The 13,009-nt window shown below is 41.5% G+C and overlaps 1 protein-coding gene across 1 annotated transcript; it reads right to left on the bottom strand.

The window, feature by feature from the left end:
* Positions 1-1,197: 1,197 nt before the first annotated feature.
* urm1 (ubiquitin related modifier 1) lies at positions 1,198-12,402 on the bottom strand. The gene is made up of 5 exons (XM_084572861.1): positions 12,349-12,402; positions 9,400-9,470; positions 4,317-4,398; positions 2,552-2,600; positions 1,198-1,973 (listed from the first exon to the last, which is right to left on the bottom strand). Exons 1-5 carry the CDS (start codon positions 12,381-12,383, stop codon positions 1,905-1,907), a joined length of 306 nt encoding a protein of 101 aa, XP_084428987.1. The 5' UTR covers positions 12,384-12,402; the 3' UTR covers positions 1,198-1,904.
* Positions 12,403-13,009: the final 607 nt, after the last annotated feature.

Here is a 13,009-nt window from a genome sequence, read left to right on the forward strand (position 1 = left end):
ACTGGAACCGAGAGGGGATTAAAACATGAGGAAATACTAAACTACTAGTAAATAAATAAATACAACTGCCTGCATAAACTTTGCCTCATTTTTTTTTTTAGCATTTATCCAAAAAATTAGTAAAAGGCAACATTTAAATTGCACTGTAAGAAGCAGCTAAAGGTTCCTGATCATATCTCATCACTTAGTCTGTCCCACAAACACGCTCCCGTCTCCACGGCCTGCACCAGCTGACACAGTGCAACATTTTCTCCCTCTCTAACCCCCTCGCAGCCTCCTCACAGCCTCATTAGCATTTCCTTTCTGACGACCATTATAGGTCGGTTTCCCGTTGCAAATCGGACTCCACAACCGAGAAAAGGTTTTAGGTCGCCCCGGGCGTTCGAGGGAGGGCAGCCCGGAGGCGAGACCTCGACCTCCCGCAGTGGTCCTGTAGCTCACACCCCATACACCACACACAAACACACGCATATGCGCACCCTCCACCCCCTCCCACCCCACCACCTCTTATGAATATTCCAGCTGAGCGTGGCTATATGAAGGTAAAACCTTCTCCAAATCGGGTCTAATCAGCCTAAAACTGCAGTGTGATCACAGAGCTGGGATTAAATCGATCAGATATAAGCGATCGCCAGGAATTATTGAAGCGTGGTGTTCCCAGTAATGGAAAAGGCTTGGATGGGCCTCTGTGCGCAGTACGCATCCATGTAGTTAATGTAGAGAGACATTTTGCAGTTTGCAGGGTGTAGTCAAAAAAACAAACAAATAAATAAATAAATATGTAAAAGCAAACTTTAAAAACTGCAAAACAATAACTCAGAAGGGATTTAACATGGCAGCACAGTTACACGGCGACAGCAACGCAATTTGTTCATTTAAGATGTTAGTATGAGAGAATGGCATTTTTCTGATTTATGCACTGAATTCGTTAGGCCTACTTATACAGTATTAGTTCCTGTAAACGTTGTTAAAAACTGGAAGAAAATTCGCAGAATACATATATATATATATATATATATATATATTGAAAATATCATCTTAATAATTAAGAGTGTAGTCGAAAAATTCCAAATATGTCGTCTCAGAAATTATGGCGTAAAGAAAATTATATAAAAATTATATGTGGAAAAATATTAGAAAAAAAAACAATCTGAAAAAAAATGTTTAATTTTTTTTATTTTTTATAATAAATGGGAAAGAAATAATAAAAATAGAATAACAGATGGAAAAAAAATCACATAAAAGCACTTATAAGAAAAATATAAAAATTTACACTTCTTCAGGTGCTTATGAGAGTAAAATTAAAGACATTTTAAGGTGCTGATAAATCAAGTAAAATTAAACCTTTTTGTGATATAGCTGGTGGTCTGCGTATGAACAGGTAAATAATGACAGCAGCATAACAAATCCGCATTAATATAAAAAGGTTTTAATTGTTAACATGTAATCAAACGCTTAAATGTCCTTATTCCTGCTCTACAATACAATATAACGTGTAATAAATCATTTATTAAATGTTTTTGTCCTGATAATGGAGCAACGGGGTTGAAGTAAAAGAGTTTTTGTGAATATTCTGGTGACATGAAGGTAAATTTAAACCTCAAGATTTGCTCATTTTGCCTCTCACAGTCTTGCTTGAAGACGTGTTTACACTGACAACCAGAGTTTATGTTACCTCTTCAGTTTGATCAAAATATGTCCACAAAATCCACATTTTTCTTGGTGGCCATCTCTGAATTACCCCTCATTCCTGCAGAACAACATCCATCGCCTCAGCTGTCACACTGTGGGCTGAGGACCAATGGGGTGACGTGTTGTTGGGATGTATGTGGAGTGGAGGGGAGGGGGGGCTTGAACTGTTACAGACATGTCAAGGATATATTCGCCGTCCATATTCATTTATTTTACCCTCCGTGAAGAGTAGAAATAAACACAACGTTGTCTTGGTCTTGTAGCTGGTAGTCTAGTTCCCCCTGAGTTAAAAAAAACACACACACAAAATATTCAAACATCTGCACAAGCCAAAAGATCTGTCATTATTAACGTGTGCATCACTCCTGTGTTCATACCGGGGTCCGATCAATGCCAAACTTTTCATTTCATTTACATCTTGTGCTCACTCTTGTAACCGAATCATCTCATTCAAACTGAATTGCGCGTGCATGTAAATATGTGTTCAGATACGAGACCCCAAGGACAAACTGATCTCGCAGCTGCTTCCACATTATATGAAACGTTAACTGACTCAGAGAAAATGAACAGTATCAGTGAGCGTGCAGGTTAACCGTCCCGCTCACACACACACACACACACACACAACATCACCCCCTTGATTTAAACATCCACACAGGCATCTTTGAGTTATCTGAGCTTACACGACCTCATATCATCTGACACTGTAATGACACGGCCTGAAAACAGAAAATGCAGTTTATGGTGAAAATAAGGAATATATATATATATTTTTTTACATATTGCTAGGAAACCCACACACACACACACACACTTGTCTCCACGCCATCTGACAGTGAACGTGGCTCCCAGTGCTCACCATTAGCTCCCAGTCTGCATCATTGATAAGCACCAGAATCCCAGGCCTCCTGTGGGAAAAACACACCGCTTTCAGTCAGACGTTATCTCCCAAGAGGTGGTGCAGACTCAGGCACATGCGAGTGTAAAAGGTACAAACTGGCGGCGTGTTTGCTCCTCTCGCACGTTGCACGCAAACACTTATGCAATTCGCATCCTGCCTCAGGTAAACAAATCAGAAAAAAATAAAAGACATAAAAACTAAATCAGGTAAATTCTTAGAAGGTGGAAATACAATTTTTGATGGGAGTGCTGCTGCAAAAGAGGGAATGCATTATCTATAAAGGAAGGGTAGAAATGTGTTTAATTAAATAAAAAAAATTGAGTTTATTCTGTGCATACTAAATGAAAAGTTTATACAAAAATAATGTCAGTAATTACATTTTTACTAATAATTGCAAATTACAGTTTTATAAGTTTCGTGAAGGGGAATAAAGGGACACTGGAGCTTTTTAAATACCCCAATAAAACACATGTTTTAAATCTTTTCAGTAAGCTTTAATTTTTTCTTGGTTAAATTTGCCAATAAAACCTGGTTTAGTCGTTTACATCTCCTAAAGTTACAGAATTAATAGATTATTTATTCAAGATGAGGCTTGTAAGAATATTCATGTGTACATTACGTCCACGTTACAGCCCATATCGGATCGTAAACAAGGCTTTCTCGTTGCTGCTAATGCAATATTTAAAGTGCAAATATGCAAAGAGCACTTGTAGTAGCAGTCACAATTCCCAAATTGTTTCTTTGGCTAACAAGGACTGAAGGTAATGATGGCTTTCTTACACGAGACCTGAGCGGCTGAAGCAAAGAGAAAGGGAGGAAGAAAGAAAGAAAGAAAGAAAGAAAAAAAACACAACTGTCACAGGAAATTAATGGGGTCCCAAAAATAAAATACAAAAGAGCATAATGGAGATAATGGGGGAGGGTTACAACAGGCACCTATGGGTACAATCTTTTAAGCAGATGCCGGTGTATTTTTTTTTCTAATAGAGGTAAATTTAAGCCATGTGGATGGTGAGATAATGCCTGACGCCCCTCATAGGTGCTCTTTGACGTCAATGAGAAAGGGCTTCTGCACAAACATGCAATCCCAAAAAAACAAAAAAAGCCAATGCAGTGTTGAGAAGAGAACGGGTAAAGGTAAAGATTGTAAGCTAAACGCGCGCAGCATCCGTGGACCTTTTTAAAAATGTAATGAAGCGACACCTTGAACATGCTTCTCTAAAAAATAAAAAATAAAAAAAACGGCACATGCTGCCGACATAAAGCACACACACAAACACACACATCTAATCTATACGGTTTATAGGTAGCCCAGCTTTTTCTCCATTCATTGGTTAGATGGTGCTATAAATAGTCCTGCACAAAGGCAGCTGTAAAAGTCAGCCAGTCCTATAAGGCTGCTCTGCGTCCTGAACACACACACACACACACAGACACACACACACAGACATATACACGCGTGTGTGAACAAACACACAGTCCAACATCCACACAGGTAATCATCTTGCTGAAACCTATAACCTGAAGGGTAGACTGTTTTTTTTTTCTTTTTTCTTCAGGTTTTACTGCAGGAAAACTGCTTCAGAAAGCTCCACATCTCTACATCCAGAGAACGGCCCTTGGAGCAGTTTTGATCAAATATTACGTGTCCGACAGTTAAGGTTGCGTTCCTTCCAAGGTTACGCTGTTGCGCACAGATCAAGTGTGTGTCAAGTGCACTCACACGGAGTCTCCCTGGACAAAGAGCTCGGGCCGTTCCTTCAGCAGGTTCCGTTGGATCCAGACCAGCAGCTGCTTCATGTCCCCTAGAAAACACACACACACACATCTCCATGACTTCAGAGGACATTACACTGACTTAATTTTATTTCCTAGAGACGTACTCTAACCTAAACACGCACTACTACTCTTCTAACCCTAATATAAATCAAAGCGTTTTACTAAAATTTAATAAACGACATCATGAGGACGGTTTTCTTTTTTTTTGTCTTCAAAAGGGAAGCAGGTCCCAGTGACTGCGTATTATGTCTACACACACACACACACACACACATACACACAGCCCATACACAGGCAGACAACGGAGGTCGCAGGTCAGGGGTTAAGGGTCAAGGTGCACGGTTCCAGCCCCCTGGTCGATGTGACGCGACAGAGGCACCAGGCGGGACGGGGGACCTGCGTGCATGTGTGTGTCTCTGTGCATGTATATTAATGAGTGTATGTGTATGTTGTGGGGGGTGGAGGGGGTGAGAGGACACTGGAAATGGGGGGAAGGTTGACTGGTGTCAATGGCCAAGAGCGACATTGTTCACCTTGAGCAGAGCAAAATAAAACGGAAAGGATTTTTGGGTAAGAAAATGTAGAAAAGGGATAAAAAATAAATAATAAATAAACACCACCCACAGCTCGACATATCCTTTACAAAGGTTACAGTGAAGAGAGAAAAAAAAATATTAAGACAGGCATATTTCAAAAGGTCTTAGAAACATAAAGGCAATTACATTTCTCTCAAGCCTCGTACTTGGATGGCTTGTAAAACGGACACACATTTCAGAGCAATCATTTTCCGCGGCACGTTAAATGCGACGCTCCTCGTCTGAGCTTGGATATCAGCGATGCTTGAATTTTCTATGAGTCTGACCTCCTGAACAATCAGATTGACCTTGTCTCAACAATAGGCTGAGCCTCACTCGGGCCGACTGACAGCCACAAAGGCAACGCCAATGAGGGGTTTTAGGATAAATCCCCGCTAAACAACCAACCATGAATATATTATAGTTATGTCTAACGTTAAGATTCAAATTGGTGTGTGGGTCTTTGAGTCTCCGTCCGTTGGTCCTTGTGTGTTACCTTGTAAATGGTGTAAATATATATATCAGTAAAGACCCGTACCTGCGGTGCAAAGCAGGTGAATGCAACAAAAATAAAACACACATGAACGCATTTTCCTGCAACAATTTCCTGAGCATTACGACCGCAGCTGTCTACTTGATGTGCATTAGCTCGGAGGCTCGTGATAACCCTCGAGAGCGTATCGCCGGTGGCTGTATCCCTCACACACACACCGTCAAAATGGACCAAATCGGCCTCCATGACCGGTTCACGGGGGAAACGAAAGAGCAGAGGAGACAAGGGGATGGAAGGGTGCGGGGAGAGAGGGTAAGTAAACAGCACAGGGCTAACGCAGGTAAGCAGGAGAACGAGGGAGCAGCAGCAGATGGAGCAGATACGAGGGCGAGAGGACGACGGCTAGTCAGCCCGAGCCAGGTGTAAGGAGAGCTGCGGCAGGTAGGCGTCGAACCACTCGGGCATTCAGGAGGTCAGGCCGTTCAAAGGCAGAGCTATGATCATATTAAAGCAGTACAAGTACAGTGCGTCGCAGGTTTTAATTGAAATACATCAAGGAAAATGCTACGAACAGGAAAGATTTAACACTGAATATTGCATTTTCATCCGGCACATCTAAAATTACCACAACATTTCTAAGAACTGGGGTTCATTAAAAGCACCACACATTTTAACCGCTTCAGATCATCACACGAAAGAGGTGCCGCAGTGGGATCTCGAGCACGTCCACACATTTTCCACCCTCCCGAAGTTCAAGGTTCAATCGCTCATCGGGGGTGGTAAAGGGACGTTTAACGCCGCCGTCACGATCAACCGGCGCTGATTACAATATCTAAGGCTCAAATAAAATAAAACATATGGCTCTGTTGCGTCTACGAGCGCAGCAGACTGTGCAGACTGATGTGTGTGAGTGCTCGCGTAGTGTGTGCACTTCACTTTAATTGTGGAGCTGTCTGCCAGCTCAGTAGTATAATGATAGTGCTAGTTTTCTACGGTTGCAGGCCTCCGTATATAAAATAAAAAAAAGACAAACGTCTCCCCTTGCAACACACACACACACACAGTGAGAGAGAGAGAGAGAGAGAGAGAGAGAGAGTACAAGGCAGTGGATATTGACCTGCACCTCTGCGGGGCTAAAAACAGAACTAATCACTACAGCAGTCATAACTCCTTCTTTGTGGTGACTCCTTTCTTTGCACTCCCACTGCCTTTGACTATTGGTATTTTTCTCCACCATTACCCCCTTATTCGCTCTTTCACCCTCTCACCCATTTACTTTTTCATTTGCTCTCGCCCTCTCTGCATTTCACACGCTCTCACTCTCTCTCATAAAAGTAACTCTCCTCCCATCTCTTTCCATCTTTTGCATCCTCTTTAAACGCTCGCAGGGGAGCAAACACACGACAAGTTGCACATAGAAAACAAAACTGTTGCTTCAGCTTGACATAATTCAACCTTTCGTTAGTTTGGCTTTTCATTAAAGAAACAACAAACAGGTGCAGCTTCTTTTCTTTAATGGTTTGCTTGTAAATGTGTGCCCGGAGCAAGAGGACAGGTTTATATAAGGGAACAGTGATATATGAAAGATGATGTAAAGAAATCAGGAGCTGAGAGGGGAATAAGGACGATGAAAGGGCTCGGAGAAGAGGGGTTTTTGATCGCACTTCGCGGCCCAGGTGAAAGGGAAAAGAAAATGAGGGAACGAACAGACAAGAGACGGGGGAAAAATGCGTCACGCGCCCCCGGTGCATCCTGGGATTGCTGCGTTTGCGTGGGTGGAAAGGAGGCACGGAGGGAGGGGAGGGAAAAGGCGCCATTTTGATGCCGATTCAAAACCGTTCCCGCTTTTCTTTTGTGCGTGCCTTTCCGTGGCTTCGTGCAATTACGGCGGCCGCGCGAGGGGGACGAGCCATCCATCTTTTTTTTCCGCAGATGTGAGGGGCAAAAATGGCGTGGTCCGTGGACCACTTGGCGTTTTTGTTGTGTGTGTGTGCGTACGAGAGCGAGGGGTTAGGTTTGAGAAAGAGAGGGGGTGGGGTCTTTCAGTCGAGGGTCATCAATCACTGGCTGGGGTCAAAGAGAAATAGGAAGGATTCAGAACCAATTATATCTGCCTTCACCGCACCCCCCTCTGTACCCTCCGTATTGGTGTGTGGAGCGAAATTAGTTCGGAGCAACGTTTTCAGGATCAGCAAGCCTGGCACACCCACAGCCGGGCCAGACTTCAGATAAGCAAATAGATTCAGAAAATGTCAACGTTCAAATCCTAAACTTCGCGTACTATACGTCCAAACTTCAGGGCACCCACAGGTCAGCTGCCACCGCAAGGTCATATCAGGCTGACATTCCCTGCTCTGGTCAACTTTTGTCTTTTTGTTGTCGTGGTAACATCAGCACCATGGACGAACACCCTTTGTCTAGTCAAATACCAAAGACGCATATTTCTCTTGTTTGTTCTCACTCTGTCTGTGACACACACCCACACACACACACACACACACACACACACACACACACACACACACACATATAATAAAATCACATTTTAACCTCTAGGCAGCTGCGATTCGCAAGCTACACTTTTACTCTCCCTATTTTTCTCAATGACCCGCATCGGGCCCCAAGTCGAGTTTGGGAAATAAAAATCAGGCTGCAGGCAGGGCTCCCCTCCTCTGTGCCGAGTTAGTGACCCATATTGGAGGGGACCTGAATTCCTAGCTGCGAAATGAAAATCTAATCAATTGCGATCCTGGGGTGGAAATCTTTTTTTTTTTTTTTTATGAATTGAGAAACGAGCACACGACCGCCAAGGTAGGAGGAATGATCTCAGAGAGAATTAAAATGGTTCTGTCAATCCAGCTCTTTTCTTGAAACCCGCAGAAGCTACGTAAATGTCCTCTTTACTTCGCCCTTTAACACACTCGTGCATCGGCATTACCAGTGGGCAGCTTTTACGAGTGAAAAAAGGCTGAAAGGGTCCCTTAAGAGAAACAACTGCGGCTACACGGATGTTGGAGATGAAGGTAGATGGAAGGAAAGACAGGAAGAGAATAAGGAAATATCTATCTATCTATCTATCCATCTATCTATCTATCTGTCTGTCTATCTGTCTGTCTGTCTATCTATCTGTCTGTCTATCTATCTGTCTGTCTATCTGTCTATCTATCTAGTGTTGTGTTATAACAGCAGTTAAAATTCAAGTGTTTTACATTAGAGATAAAGATTGCATTTTCTGTCAGCTTTGAAACTTTTTTGGGTAAAAAATACTGCTTTATTCAGCTACAACAGTAATATTCTGTACAGTAAAAAGTAAATAGATACAGTCTTAAAGTAATACGGATGATACGTATGAGATTTGACTGCTAGTCTATGAAAATATAGCTATATGCTAATGGTGTGGCTGTTTTTAACAGGTTTGTAGTCCAAGATGCGTTCACATGCTGGTGGACGCAAGACCGGCTGACCACATAGCAAAAAAAAGAAAGAAGACAAATTACATTTGAGTGAGTAGATGAGTCTTGTCTTATTGCATCATGAAGACATGGGTGCATTAGGATTTTTATCACTGCTCCCTTCAAATGGGGTTGTGTTTACAGAATAATCCATATGGACTCCCTCCGTCCTGTGGAAGTTTTGGCGCGTCTGCTGACGTTTTCAGATATGCTGGAGGTGGATGGTAAGTTTATGTATTGAAATTTAGTTTAGTATAGAATAAGTATAGTTTTTCAATGTATAAAATGTCTATTTTTACACCCACATCGTTTTATTTTGCCTTTGAATTTCCTATATAGAGTTACCCGGTCGTTAGCTTGCCAATTTGTCAGCCTCAGAGGCTTTTAGCGAGTGACGGCTGATTCTGGATACGCAACTTCCCACGTGATAAACGCACAAGCTCACAGGCTCCATTAGGAGGTAGCCTATGACATGTGCAGTAGGTACGGGTGAGAGGTGATACTCACAAGGTTCCGATTGGCTTGGAAGAGTCACATGATGCTCCTTCACGCCGCTAAAAAGCAACTCTGCTCCTCCACTGGGGAAAAACAAAAGACTATTAATTCTTACACCTCGACCATCAAAAATAAAACATCTTAACCTGTCTAACGTTTAGGCGACACAACATTTGTGTAGCTTCATATAAACTGCTCAAAAGAATTTCAGTCAGACTTTGAAAACACATCAGATCTCGGTGGGAACACAAATCATGCTCGATATCTATACTGATATGGACTGGGTAATGTGTTAGGAACGAAGGGATGCCACACTGTTTGATGGAGATGAAAATGATCAACATATAGAGGGCAGAATTAATAAACAAAATGCTACTCATGTGGTTTTCATGGCACCCATGTACTTATATGCATGCCTGACAATGTCGGTTCTTGCTCCTAATGAGCCAAAGGATGGGGTCCAGGTGTATCTCTTCCCAGATCTGGACCAAGACAAGACTGAGCTCCTTGACAGTCTGAGGTGACCGCGTTGGATGGACCAAAACATATGTCCCAGAGACGTTCTATTGGATTTAGGGTCAGGCGAGAGTGGGGGCCAGTTTATGGTATCAAGTCCTTCATCCTCCAGGAACTGCCTGCATACTCTCCCCACATAAGGGGCCAGGCATTGTCGTGAACCAGGAGGAACCCAGGACCCACTGCACCAGCAGGTCTGACAATGGGTCCAAGGATTTCATCCTGATACCTAATGGCAGTCAGAGTGCTGTTGTCTAGTCTGTAGAGGTCTGTGCGTCCCTCCATGGATATGCCTCCCCAGACAATCACTGACCCACCATCAAACCAGCCTGGAGGCACTGGTCTGCCTGTGCAACCTCTGTAGGGTCCAGGTATCGCCTCATGCTGCCAGTAGTGACCCACCTGTAAAACCATTCCTGTTTTGGGGGTCATCTCATTGTTGCCCCTCTATTGCACCTGTTGTTGATTTCATTAACACCATAGCAGCTGAAACTGATTTCCAATCTCCTCTGCTACTTAACTGACCAGAACAATATCCCAGAATTTTAACTGACTTGATGCTATACTGATTAAAAAGTGTTCCTTTAATTTTTTTGAGCAGCGAACATAAAACCCATTCATTTCCTCTTATTTCCATAAGCCGAGAAAAAGTTTTGTGTTCCTGAATGAGCTTTTGGCTAACAGGGTGTTGCATGAGATACTGGGAAACCCATGGATAAGGCTGTGTGACAATCAAACTACTACGTCACATGCGTGTGAAGCTAGACTCTTTGTGTCAGGTCAAGACTCAAGTCTTCAAACTGTAAGTCTGTTGTGTCTCTGAACATTAGTGTCACAAGCGCCATTTCTTATCTATACTGAGCAATACAACAACAATATATATACCACCAGATATTGTCAATTTTACAGCAGTTCATTTAATGAGCTGTCCTGGTCGTTCATCTTGTACATTATTAAGCGAATGCGGGCCGTGCTGCAGATCACTGATCAATATGCATCAGAGGATAAACGAGCAACTACATTTTTTTTTAATGAGTTATTTTGATATGTGTTTTCCAGGCTTTGCTCGTTCTTATCTGAGGAGGTACTGAGTGAATAACTGATTGGTCATTCCTTTCTTTATATTTTACACATATGGTGGAAAATACTCTCACAGCATTTAATCAACTGTACAATAAAATACTGTCTCAGTTTCCACTTTAATCAGCACCAAACTACAAAGGACATTTCTAGCTATATATATATATATATATATATGTGTGTGTGTGTTAGGAAAATATGGGAAACTACAATCTTTGTGAAATTAATTGCGAACTTACACTCACCTGCCAAAATATTAAAAACAACAGTGTTCTTTTTTTCAGGCACAGTTTGTTCCATTTTGCAGGATTAATAAAATATGTTGTTAGTTGTCTTTAGCTAACAGTATTTCTAAAGTACACTCACTTGCCAGTTCATCAGATACACTCGTGAAAACAAATACATTTTAATACAACAGTCCTGCACTTAATCATGGATGTTAAATTTTCAGTTTGTGTTGAAACAGCATAAGAAAGGTGGTAGTTCAATTGCATGCCCGTTATGGGGGATGCCGTTTGTAGAGCTGCTAAACTGTGCTTAATTAAACACTGAAGTGTTTCTGATATTTAGCCTCATCTCACGACTAAAACTGAGTTGCCAAATAAAACACAATCAGTTCAACAGTACTACAAACCACAGCCTCCAGAATGAAAACACTGCTGAATCACAGCTCTGATGTTATTTTAAATAAATGCTCAATACTACACCATTCATGAAGCTTTGAAGATCTAGTACAGGACTGTTATAATATACTGCATTTATTTTCACCAGTGTACCTAATGAGCTGGTGAGTGTATCTATATTGTACTATTACCTACTGTTTATGATGGGAAACAATTTTATACACGCAGCCCTCCTCTGCGGGCTGAGGCTTGCTCTCTTTCTCAAATTAGGTCAAATCTTTAGGGATGCGAGTCGCTAGTGAGTCAGTTCTCACAGCAAGTCTAGATTCACACACTCCTCATTTTCCGAGTCCGATTACAGCACAAACCTCAGGTCTACACCTCTGTTGGTAAGCTGCTCTTCGACTATGTACTTCAACAGTCAGAGATGTTTATCTTATCTTCTGTTTATCTCAATGTTGCTCGAGCCTGATCACGAAAGAGTTTACAATCATTAATTTGCCAGGAGGATTTGACACATCTGGCGGAGCTTGTTTTGAGATACGTATTCGAGTATTCAGGAGTGGAGTCAGTCAGTAGAAAGCTCTGTCAACTCTAGTTCTGTTGCTGTGTAGCGTCACGTAAGAGCGTTTCCTCTCTATTCATATGCTAAACATGCTATGCTAGCACACGGTCCCTGCGGTCTACCGTAGAGACACATAGTCGCACGATGAAGCAGTATGAAAGGTTTAAATACTCCTACCCAAACTCCAGATTAATCGCTATGGGCGCTGCCATATTGTCGGCACGTGCAGGAAGTACTGGAGGGGAAGTCGGAAGTGACGTATGAGGAAAGCCTATCCATTTAACTCACGAGCGAGGAGAGCGAGGAGACCGTTGTTCAGTTAAACTCTAAATAATTTTTGATTTAAACGAAATACTACTACTGTTACTACTAATACTACTACTGATAATAATAATAATAATAATAATAATAATAATAAACGAACTGTCATTTAATTATTATATCCATGTTCTTTCTCTTTCTTCCGTTCTAGGCTATTCAAATTAATAAATAAAAAATACTTAAGTACTTAAACAACCAAGTAGCTCCAAAGTTTAGTATTTATATACAATATTCCTGAATTTAAGAAAAGAACGTTTTGATTAAATCTTAGTAGTATTTGCCTAGTTGTGCTGTTTTTTTATTTTTTATTTTTATTTCTTATTTATTTGTGTGGTGGCATTAACAGTTTGGAAATTAATTCAGTTTGAATGAAATTAAACGATGAGAAGCTTCTGAACAAGTTCACATTTTTTTTTCAAATATACATTAAATATGATACCTAGCAATGTTTTCAGAATTTGAGTTTGATTTGTTTAGCTTTAAGTTGAAAAGCTTTTTTTTTTTGGATATTTGAAGT

Source organism: Chelon labrosus (assembly GCF_963514085.1).
Source record: "Chelon labrosus genome assembly, chromosome: 22".
In the NCBI taxonomy this organism is placed as follows: domain Eukaryota; kingdom Metazoa; phylum Chordata; class Actinopteri; order Mugiliformes; family Mugilidae; genus Chelon; species Chelon labrosus.

Bases quoted from the DNA above. Each gene is read 5' to 3' on its own strand.
- urm1 (XM_084572861.1), bottom strand. From the start codon at position 12,383: ATGGCAGCGCCCATAGCGATTAATCTGGAGTTTGG. The intron at 4,399-9,399 runs GTGAGTATCACC...TGTGTTTTCTAG, and splicing joins TCCAAGCCAATCGGAACCTT to GGGACATGAAGCAGCTGCTG. The intron at 2,601-4,316 runs GTGAGTGCACTT...TTTTTCCCACAG, and splicing joins TTTGTCCAGGGAGACTCCGT to GAGGCCTGGGATTCTGGTGC.